Source organism: Candoia aspera, chromosome 10 (genome assembly GCF_035149785.1).
Source record: "Candoia aspera isolate rCanAsp1 chromosome 10, rCanAsp1.hap2, whole genome shotgun sequence".
Lineage (NCBI taxonomy): Eukaryota > Metazoa > Chordata > Lepidosauria > Squamata > Boidae > Candoia > Candoia aspera.
The window spans coordinates 20,881,145-20,892,799 of record NC_086162.1 but is presented as its reverse complement, the minus strand read 5'-3'; the positions used below and the strand labels follow the sequence as shown (position 1 = coordinate 20,892,799).

Genomic DNA, 11,655 nt, shown 5'->3' with positions numbered 1-11,655 from the left:
TCATAGATGGATTTTGTTTCCAAATAATTTTATTAAGAATTGTAAATGAAAAGAATAAAAGTCAATACAGAAAAATACAAAAGAGAAGAAAAAAACAATGTGAAAAAAAGAAAAATAGAAAAGGAAAAAGAAAGAAGAAAGAAGTAACTTCACTTCTGCACAGACTTCTCATACTGCTAATTTGTTTTAAGAAACCAATTAATCATCGGACACATTTATTTTGAATTGATATTTTTTAATATAAGAGACCATGAAAATAGCAGATGGCAGGCATTGTCTTAGGAAAGGCATTCCACTCCACTGTCACACAGGCAAGGGTGCCTCTTAGATGGGAATCATACATCATCAGAAAAAGAAAAAAAACAACCCCAAGATATATTGTTCTCTTCTGTATGATTGTTCTAGCCTTACACCAATCTTTGGAAGCTTAATTCCTTAAATCAGATAATCTATTCAAATCTGTATGCTTAACTGAGTCTTTTCAAACTACTGTGTAAAAATCCCATTAAACTCAACACTAGCTACATCTTTGGGATTCCTTTGCTTGTGTGACGTCTCTAAAACCAATGTTAACTTCCATTCTTATTTGAGATATACAGATAGATACATTGAAATCCCTTTTTAACTGAACTCAGAGACCACAGCAATTGAGAGATGCAACTGGCACCGGCAATGGCTGAAGCCAGAACTTCTGGGATTTATGCCTTCTTTTGTGGAAATCAAGTGTGGGATATACTTTCCCCATTTGAGCAGAGAAGACACTGGCAGGCTGGGGTCAATACAGACATTTGTCCAGCCAGAACACAAGGACACCAGGCAGAAGAACAGCAAAAGACAGGCAACTGGAAATCTGGCTGACACCATTTCTGGCTTCCTCAAAGTGGACACTTAAAAGATAATACGATACATTTCCAAAGGGCAGTGTGGTACCATTTTTATAGATGCTGGCTGTTGCAGTAGCACATCCCTTTGCAATGAGCTCTTCAGCTGCAGACATACCTGTGAAACCAAAGGTTGGGTAGGACTAGAATGAGCCGCTGTGTTTCTCCCCAGGAGCGGTGCTGAATTTGGTTCCACTGTGCTTCCCCTCCGTCCCTGCCATTTTCACTCTCACAGTTCTAAAGATGTGTGAACCTGTCCTTTTTGTGGGCAGGCAGATAGATATTTTATTATTGATTAGCCATTAGGCCATATCAAAGTACAGGATAAAAACACAAAACTTCAATAAGGTCGTATGTAAAAACAGAATAAAAGAGGCAAATTAGACAAGAAAAAGAATAAAAATTCAAATCATACTTCTGAACCACCCCTACAGGTTACCCCAATCAGGCTCACATATGCAGATCTCAGCTGAACTGTTTTATTCAAATAAAGGGCTGTGTTATATGTAATTTTTGGATTCTGTCCACACATGAATTATGTTGTTTTAATATAAGGATCCCAGTAGGCCGTTCATCTAATATGCGGTCCTAGATAATGATCTTTTTCTTTCTTATACAACTGACATTCAAATAATATGCGCGTTATGTCTTCTATCCCTGGAGCTCTGCAAATACAAGTACATTCATTATAGGGGACTTGGTTAAATCTTCCATATTTAACCATTGTGTCCAGCTGCTCAAATCTTGTTCGGGTAAATACAGCCCTAAGATGTTTAGTTGTAGCGGCTCATCCATTTCAGTGTTCTGACCTTGCTAAGGATGGCTATATCTTTATGTGCTTTGTTGTTAGGCAGTTTCTCAGATCCTGATCTGTCTGTTTGATTTGGCACATATCTAAAGCAGTGAATTGATCGTAAAACCAATGGAATCTCCACACATCTTATAGGTGTGTTTTTCCTGATAGACACATTTTTGTAAGCACTTCACTTGGCAGGCACACTCATTGCAAGCAACATTTCTGATTTTACATTTTCCAATGCATGCACATCTGTGGTAACTTTTCTTTAAAATACACATTTGGAGGATTGGGTATTTTGGGGTATGAACTTCTGAAAACTGGATATTAGAGTATAAAACTGATTCCAATTTGTGGAGTCCTTGGTGCTCTCTGAGCCTTGTTTTCTTGCAGACATTTCATGGCCAGACTAGGCAACGTCTTCAGTGCCACTGAAGACGTTGCCTAGTCTGGCCATGAAACGTCTTCAAGAAAACAACAAGGCTCAGAGAGCACCCAGGACTCCACAGTTCAACCCTGAGCTACAAATATTGGCTTCGATTGATTCCAATTTGCATAAAAGTTTGTGAGGAATGCAGTCAATAAGTTGTGTTATGGTCCATTGAGTCAACCCTGACTCCTGGTGACAACATGAACAAATCTATGCAGTTTTTTGGCACGATTTTTAGAAATGGCTTGCAAGTACCTTCCTCCTGGGGTTGAGAGAGAGGGAGGGAGGCTTTCATGCCTAAAGCAGGATTAGAAGTCATGATCTCCTGCCTTCTAAAACCATCACCTTAACCACTAGAAAAATACCAACTACTATCCTAAAGACTAAATATAAGTATTGTATAAGTTCATTTCTCCACCTTCCTTGCAATGCACGTGTGTATCTTCCCCACCTAAGCCTTTGTGATGACTGACTGATCCTGGGGGGATCTTCTGCTTTCCTACCAGATTAATTGGGGTCTGCAACTAATGTGTTTTGAGCTGGTACATGCCACAATAGCTGGAGCTGTGCCATATAGAAGAGAGTGGAGGTTAGGACTGTAACCTTTGAGGCCAATTTCTATCTTGTAAAACACTATTTTGATCTTATTTTAGGGCTTTGCATAGGTTTTTTGTGCGTTCTCCCCCTCAGAATGGCAGGAGACTCTCAGAATTTGTGGCTGGAGAGAGCCAGGTTCACAAATGGTCCTGCATCCTCAGATTACCGTAACTGCAACGAAGACTTCTCCTTGGCTTCTGATACTTTTCCACCCACGCTTAGACTAAGAGAAGCATTTCTCCTACAGTCTGTTGGAAGCAAGTGTAGCTTTGGGGATGAGAGTTGGATTAAAATGTAATGAATCTGGATGCTGTTTCTGATTTACCTCTTCTGATTGTCCCGATGAGAGTGAAACATTTGTCCTGGAGTCTGGTGCAGTATATTTGGTGGGAATCACATGATTTCTGACTGAGAGCAAAACACGAAGGGCATGTCTGGCTCCTGCTGGAAATGTCCTTCTTCTTAAGTTCTGGAAGAGTTAAGATGTTAATGGGTTAACATTGAGCTGAACTTTCTGCAGGGGTTCCATGAGCAAAATCTCCACCGGGGGGTGGGTGGGTGGAGTATTGAGGATGGGAAATCTTACTCAGTTTTGTGAGATACTTCTCCCCCAAATCTGTAGAAGTACAGATATTCATTTCCTGCATGGTGAATGGTGCTGTTCTGAAGCAGCAGCCAAAAGTTTGATGCCTGATTTGGATTTAAGGGACATTTAGGTCTAATTTCCTGAAATTCAGTGGACATCTGGGTCTAACGTCCTTCCTTTACACTGGGGATTGACTTGGTGCATTATAAATACAGTCACCCAACTATACAATAAGAATTCCATCTGGAGAGATTTATATTAAAATGGGGGCAGGATGAAATGGGAGTCAGGGGAATGCAAATAAAAGCAGATTTAAAAAATCACGACAACGCCACCTACCTGCAGTGACATTCTTATTGCACTGATCTTTGTCACTACACGCAACATTGCTCATCAGATAAAAATCCTTCCCTGACAACATGAACAAAACCCCTTCCTTGCAGATGTTAGAAACCGCTGCACTGTCCTGGCAGCCTTTAAGTGTAAGTTGCACTGCCTTTTTTCTCTCTGCAGAGAAGTAGGAGGAAAACTCAATTACAAGGGAGCTGAAAAGTCAAACGCTGGCATTTGTTAAAAGCAATGGCCACAACACTTCCCATTAAAGTGTGGGATCAGGAACCTGTGCTTTGCCTTTCTGGTCTACAGAGACCAGGATGATCTAATGATTAGACCAGGATGATGTAATTCCACAACAATTAGGGTTAGTCCAAATTTCCATGACCCCTGGCACTGTAGAACGGTAAGCTCAAGGATTCTTTGGCTATGTTTGGAGCCATGTTTACTAAGCACAATCTCTACCTTTTGCCCCCAAGGCAGAGACATCTGCAGAGGGTGTGTGTGTGTGTATGTATGTATATCCGTTCAATCATATCCGATTCTCCAGACTGCCTGGACAAGTCCCTGCAATTTTCTTGGCAAGGTTTTTCAGAAGTGGTTTGCCATTGCCTCCTTCCTAAGGCTGAGAGAGAGTGGCTGGCCCAAGGACCCCCAGCTGGCTTTGTGCCTCAGGCAGGACTAGAACTCACGGCCTCTAGCCTGGTGCCTTAACCACTACACCAAACTGGCTCTCAAAAAGTTAATTGACAGCAAAGGTGGGGATAAGAAACTTGTTGAGACCCCTCTAGTTTTAAATGAACAGAGACTGCAACAAGCCTCGTGTGGGGGTCCCAAAAGTCAGTTGCAGGGTGACTTTTCAACAAGAGTCCTAAATGTAGGTATTTTAGGGTGGCAGAATTCTTGCCCGTTTCATCATCCTTTTCAGTGTAAGAGGCTGGCAGCTTGCCTTTTCTGTGAAGGTGGGCAGGGCAGCCTAGAGCTGTTCCCTGTTTGATAACAGTTAGCATTTTTACTGATGCAAAATGAAACTTTCACAGGTGATTGCCTGGAGGCCAGGCTAATACAGATGCTGGAAAATTTGTCCCTACCCCCTGTTTTTCTCAGGAGAAGTGAAACACACGAGTTTGGTATTGGGCCCTTCCTTCCTTCCTTCCCTCCCTCCCTCGAAAGTTGCTAGAAAAATTCATTCACAAGAGCAAATCAAAAGTGTCAGCATTTACCGATAATACTTTCTCCCTGAAATGAAAAACAGCTGCCGTTGGTGACTGAACAAACATCTTTGCTGCAACCTTGCAAGCCAGAACACTGGCAGCTCAGGCCATTTGCTATTTGGGGTGGGAGTGGGGGTGGGGAGAAGATGAATAAAATAACAATAACTATCAGTTGAAAAGCAGCACTGTTTATTTATTTAAGCTTTATAATCTAACCCTTTTTCCAAGGAATGGTGACCAGTGAACCCTCTCTGATGCTTTAAAAACTCACCCAAATCATGGTTTATGCATCAGTACACTGGTTGCTCCTATAGGTGGGGACCGGTCAACCAATGCTTCAGAACATGGCTTTTTGCAAATGCAAGGTACAAATTAATGCCAGAGACCTGCCTTGTGAGACACAGCAGAGTTCAGGCTTCACATGCAAATGTCCTTCTCCTAGGACACAGGCATCACGAAATTGGCTGTGGAGTGCAGCAACTAATGATTGGAAGGGAGGGGAGATGTTCACAGCTCTCAGTGGCCAGTAGGAAGATGGATGCTACGTAGGCTGAATTAAAGCACAGTGGAGAAACCAGATGAATGGGATTGCACTGGGGCAAGTTGGAAAACACCACTTTTGAAGTACAGCAGGAAAGTGTGACTACAGGCTGCTTCTGAAGTGGAACAGGGTTGAGCTAAGGGTGATCATCCAGAAGTGTCCTCAGGGGAGCTGAAAAAAAGTCAAGATGACGACAACACCCGCATATCAGCACCCTGACCTTTTAAAAAGGGGCTTCAGTGCAAGGTCACAGCCAGCATCTTAACTTTTTTTTACCGTTCCTGTAGATGCCCCAGCTCCAGCCTTTCAAACTCTCCTAATGCAACTGTAGAAGGGTTGCCTGTCTACAGTTAGTGGGATGTACAGAAGAATGGGAGATCAGTGTCTTTTCAGGTGCTCTCAAACCCTAAATCTCATTATTCTTGACTATAGATAGTCCTCATTTAGTGAGTGCCTCATTCAGTGATTGTTCACAGTTGCAACAGTGATGAAAAAGCAATTTTGTGACCAATCCTCACATTTACGACCTTTGCCGGTCTGTAAAGCAAAGGAAAGCTGAAGTAAGATCATAACCATGGTTGTTTCACTTAGCGACTGCTTCACTTAACAACCAAGTTGCCAATCCCAATTGTGGTCACTAAATGAGGACTACCTGTATCAGTCATGTTGGTTGGGATGATGGGAGATGGTCTAAGATCAAGAGGAGCAGGATTGCCCTTCCCCACTCTTAGTGTGCACAGTTCCTACTCTCCCCATGCTCCTACTTTACTCTACCACTAAGACATAGGTAGGAGTAACAGCACTTTTACCAGACTGGGGGCTGAATCTAACATTGCTACTGAGTTCCTGCTCACTGCAGAAGTGAGCATATTTTTCGTGTTAATCAGTCAGTAGTTTCCAAATATAGTGGATTGCAGTTTAAACACATCACACTTTGCTTCCTGCCCACCCAGCACAGAGGCTATATTACAGGTCTCACTTACTGGACTTACCTGTAGCTACCAGAGCAGTGAAAAAAAGAAGATGTTTCATTATTCTGGGAATGGAGAACTTTTGATTTGCACAGGGATAAATATTCCAGCAACAAATTTCTTAGGTCTAGAAATTTGTAGGAGGAAAGAACAAGAGAGAATTAATATGGCAAATGAACACCAGAGAACTTGGAGGCAGGCTCATGAAACTGGGGAATGAAGGGTTGGACAGTTTCAAAACTTTTTTTTTTTTGGATCTTTAAAATTCTCTGAATCGAAAAATAATGAGCATATTTGGGAGAAACACTGGGGCAGTCATGTAAAATTTCAGTGGAAGAAATAGAAAATGCCTTCTATTTATGATAGGTTAGAAAGATCTAAGATTTCTCAATTCTTCATGACTTTGCCCTTTCCCACTCTAAATGACAAATTCCCTGTCATTGGGCACTTTAGTTTTGGCTGAGGGCCACAGTGAAAATTAAACGTGGTTGAGTTTAAATTCAAATATGGTATGAATGTGAATTAAACTAAGTTAAAACAGATAATATGCTTGTCCCAGCTGACCCTGGCTGATTTCTGAAAAGCAAAGAGGGTCAGAATGGGTTGTTGTGTGGATGGGAGACCACCAAAAAATTCCAGATTTGTAGACCTGATTGGAGAAACAAACCCCAACCTAAAACATCCCAAAATACCAGTTCCATACTGTTGTGAAGAAAATTGCACAGGGGTTTCTGCGAAATCATCCAGAGTCAAGGGGTATCCACAGGGTGTCATGACACACAGTAAAAGGTATGGAGCTTATTGTTTTGGTTGGGACTGCCATCTTGACTCTTTGACTCCCCTGTGAACCCTCCTAGTCAAGCTTGACCTGAGGGAGTCTTAATCTTTCTACTTGGCCTTGTAAGAAATCTGAAGTTTCTTGAACCCATAGGATCTGGCCTTGTCCAGCAGTAGACTTGTTTTGGCTTCAAATAATTACACACAATTAATACAATTTGAGGAAGAGACATTATAGTTAACATATAACTTAAGGACCTTAATGTCCTATTGAACTATATTCCTAAAGCATGGGATTTGTCCTCTCATGAAGCGGTTTGGCTGTGTCAAGCCTGGGTTGTGGGAAGAGGATAATTTTATATAAATGGAAAGAAATTTACCCTCCTCATTTTGAGGAATGAATCCAGGATGTGTCTGTAACCTATCTTTGAAAAATCTCTGTGTTCTAACAATGAGAAGAATAGAATCATAGGGTTCTAAGCCAACCCCCTGCCTAGGAATCCTCAGATCATTCCAGACAAATGGCTGTCCAACCTTTGCTTGAAAATCTCCAGTGATGGAGCCCCCATGACTCCAGAAGGCAGGCTGTTCCACTGCTTCATAGCAATCACAATCAGGAAATTCCTCCTTATTTCAAGTTTGAACCTCCCTCTGCACAGCTCCAACTTGTGAGTTCTTGTCTGATCCTTGAGCGCTATGGAGAATAAATCCACACCCTCTTCCCTGTGATAGCCCTTCAAGAATTGGAAGACTGCTGTATTTTATGATAAACCTAAGGACTCAATTAGAGCCAGGTTGGTGTAGTGGTTAAGGCTCTGGACTAGAAACTGGGAGGCTGTGAGTTCTAGTCCCGCCTTGGGCACAAAGCCAAGTTGGGACACCTTGGGCCAGTCACTTCCTCTCAGCCCTAGGAAGGAGGCAATGGCAAACCACTTCCGAAAAACGTTGCCAAGAAAACTTCAGGGACTTGTCCAGGCAGTCTCCAAAAATTGGACATGATTGAATGGATAAAAAAAATAAGGACTCAATTAATTTCATATCACTCTCAGTAATATTGAGAGAAGAGTTAAGATTATCTTTCTAGAGGACAGTGCCATATCTTATGATGGTTACAGGCTGGAAGAAGTTAAAAGTTGTTTCTTGGCTGGATTATTTCAGCTACTGGATTCAGGTTGTGGTTGTTTGTTATTTTTTATATGGCCTACTATAGAAGTTCTCAGAGGTGCTGTCAATAAAGGTTCTTCACAGACTCTGGAGTTCCCTGCTATCTTCTGTGCAGACTGTTCAATATTAGGTGAGGAGGGTGGGATTTTTGCTCCTAGAGGGCTTTTTTTTAGTTGTTGCAGAAACACAGGATTGGGTATCATCTCCTCCATCTTCCACTGTGTGTATTAAATGGTTGCATTAGGCCAAATTGGAGAATTTGATAGGCAGCTCCATGGGACTTCAACGCAGAACAATGTTCCTTTAACCTGGCAGTTGTGATGCTTGCTGAATTCTGTGAGTTTGGAGACTTTCTATATGGTCTGCTTTGTGATTATCTTATTTCTGGAATTAGAGGTGCAGCAACCAATATTTCCACATGCTGAGAGATCTGTGGGGTTCTTGGTATTCTCTGAGCTTGGTTGATTTCCTGCAGATGTTTCATTACCAGGCTAGGTAACATCATCAGCACACAGGAGAGTGGAGTTTGCTGCTTATTTATATATAGTAGCTTGCCCTGCTGGTCTTAGCAGAGCAAGAAGCAATACCTTAATCGAGGAACCATCAAGGAAGAAAGCATACCCCAACCAAGACTTAATAGAGCTTTGGTCTTTCCCACTCAGAAGATGGATCTACAAATCAAGCTTTCATCAGACCCCTCAATTTTTACCTCATCCTTTGAAAAACAAGGCCACTTCTGCAGAACCTGTGGACTGCCTGCTGGGCAAAGGGCTACAAGGAACTGTATTCAACAACTCAACCTAGATTCCTAAACTGTCAAAAAAATTACTAACTTCTATCCTTGTCCATTATGATAAACAAAGTTAGTTGTCATCTGTGGTGCCTCACTGTTGGGAGTCTATGTTGTTCTCAGCCAACCAGTGTCTGATGGTAGGGATGTCCTTGTACATATTACCTTTTATTCCTGAACGAGGACTTCAGCAGAGCTGAGCTACAGCCTGAAGCACTGGGCATAGTCTCAGGGAATAAGAAATTTCAGGACTATGTATATCGTTGTTCTTTTGAAATCTGGGCAGCCAAGCCCTTCCTGGGAATTTTCATTAGAAGTAAACCTGTACAAGCTGGTCCTCTCCTATGGAAGATTAAAAATTAAAAAGTCTAGCAGCCCTTTCCAAGGTGTTTACCTGAGTGACGACCAAAACCATTTCCCTGGTCCATATTTGTTAACTGAATAAAAGACACACAATGATGTAGGCGTGTGTAACTGGAAACACTGGTCACCCCCATGCTCTCGGCTGGCCAACATTCATTTGATTACTGTCTTAAAGAGTTGCGAAAAAGAGGGTAGGATTGTGGTGGCTGACTTTTCAGATAGATTTTTTTTAAAAAGTATTTGGCATGATGTGATTAGTCTTGGCTGGCTAGTGTTTGTATCCTTCCTTCCTCCCTCCCTTCCCTTCCCTTCCCTCCCCTCCTTCCATTTCTCCTTCCTTCCTTCCCTCCCTCCCTCTTCTTCTCTTTCCTCTCCCTCCCTCCCTCCCTCCCTTGCATGCCACGCCATGCCACGCCACGCCACACCACAATGATGGTTGTTCAAAGCTACAGGTGTTTACCTAACATGCTAAGTCTAATGAAAAAGCCCAAACATGGTTAAAAATAATTTTAACATGTAATAGAAATAGACCTGCTAGGATGGGAGTGCAGAATGGGTGGCTTGCCACCACCTCATTCCATCTGCCCTGCTTTGAGGGTCCAGAGCCTGCCCTTGAGCGGAGAGGTTCAAAAAAATCAAGATGCAGTCATGAAAACATTATCACACTCCTTTTTTAAGCGTGGTGAGTCTATAACACTTGTAAAGGAAGGGTGGGGCTTCAATCATGCAATCACAGCTACCTTCTTGACTTTGTGACACACACATCCGCATGGATGACGCTGCCTGAGTGTATTTCGGGTGAAAGTGCATGGGTAATTTTTCTCAACTGTTGATAAGGGATTTTAAAGGTGGAGATGGAGGTAGGAAGACTCCCAGTGGCAAATTATCCATCTGGACTTTCCACTTCCTTCCTGAACAAAATGAAATTTTGGGTCATCTTTTGACCTATTGGATTGTCCATCCCTACCTAGCCTCAGACTCAGACTTGGGCAATGAATAGTTCTGTTCATATTTCACGACAGATGGAGCTATAATGTTTATAAACTTTATGGTATAGAAAGAATTTTATGGGCTTTCTAAAGCAAAGTAGTTGAGCAGGAAGCTGAATTCTGCTGTGACGTATTTGTGTCTCTGGGTCATTGGTTGAATGGCTCTTAATATTAAACCAGTGTTTCTCAAACTTGGCAACTTTAAAACACGTGGCCTTCAACCCCCAGAATTCCCCAGCCAGCACATATCTTAGAGTTGCTGTATCATCTATTAGCTAACAAACATGCTGGCTGGGGAATTCTGGGAGTTGAAGTCCATGTGTTTTAAAGTTGCCAAGTTTGAGAAACACTGTATTAGACAAATGAAAATAATGCTTCATTAAAATGTATGTCTTTGCAAGGTACCAAAGTTCTGAGGTTCTGGCAAGAAGCAATTATATACAGTATATTAATTTGACTTTGAGGCAAGGTTTAATACTTTTAGATCTATTCTTTTTTAGCTTCATACCTAATATGTGGAAATTGATGCCTGGACAACAGATTCACCATGCCTTTCTTCTTGCTAAGAGATTAATCAAACATTGGAAAGATATATGTTTATCCCTTCATCGGATTGAAGACCTGATGTTACTTGGGGCTCTTGAAATGTTTGCTTATAGATTACGCATGGATGACCTCACTGAAATGAAGAAATTACTTTCTTTTATTGAGGTTTTCAAGAAAAGACTGGACAGTCATTTGTCCAGAATGGTACAGGTAGCCCTCATTTAATGACCACAATTGGGACTGGCAACTCATCTGTTAAGTGAAGTGGTTCCTAAGGGAAACCGTGACTATGCTTACGATCTGACTTCAGTTTTCCTTTGCTTTACAGACCTGCGAAGGCTGTAAATGTGAGGACTTGTCACAAAGTTACTTTTTCATCACCATCGTAACTGCGAACAGTCTTTAAACAAGGCAGTCACTAAATGAGGATTACCTGTATGAGGATTCCTGCTCACCATTTTTCTGGGTTTCCACTTAACCTCTCATGGATACCAGCAGCAGCTTTCGACCTGCCTGCGTGTAAGGGCCTTGCTGACCTTCTTTTGAACTGTTGCTACATTTCCAGCTTTCAGGAATCAGCTTCTTGGACTAGGCTGGTGTGTGCTTTCAGCCCATGACCCTCCTGCCTGCCATCTGCAGCCTAAGTTGGGTGACAAAGGATGCATATACATTTGTGC

At 42.0% G+C, this 11,655-nt stretch overlaps 1 protein-coding gene across 1 annotated transcript; it reads right to left on the bottom strand.

Moving 5' to 3' along the window:
- Positions 1-697: 697 nt before the first annotated feature.
- Positions 698-6,410, bottom strand: LOC134503525 (phospholipase A2 inhibitor NAI-like). Its single transcript, XM_063312327.1, has 5 exons — positions 6,371-6,410; positions 4,847-4,951; positions 3,630-3,797; positions 3,030-3,173; positions 698-999 (listed from the first exon to the last, which is right to left on the bottom strand). Exons 1-5 carry the CDS (start codon positions 6,408-6,410, stop codon positions 776-778), a joined length of 681 nt encoding a protein of 226 aa, XP_063168397.1. The 3' UTR covers positions 698-775.
- Between the last annotated feature and the right edge of the window lie 5,245 nt (positions 6,411-11,655).

Coding starts and splice junctions, on each gene's coding strand:
- LOC134503525 (XM_063312327.1), bottom strand. CDS start 6,410: ATGAAACATCTTCTTTTTTTCACTGCTCTGGTAGCTACAG. Junction 3,798..4,846: donor TCAGGGAGAAAGTATTATCG/GTAAATGCTGAC, acceptor ACTTCTCTGCAG/AGAGAAAAAAGGCAGTGCAA. Junction 3,174..3,629: donor CAATAAGAATGTCACTGCAG/GTAGGTGGCGTT, acceptor TAACTCTTCCAG/AACTTAAGAAGAAGGACATT.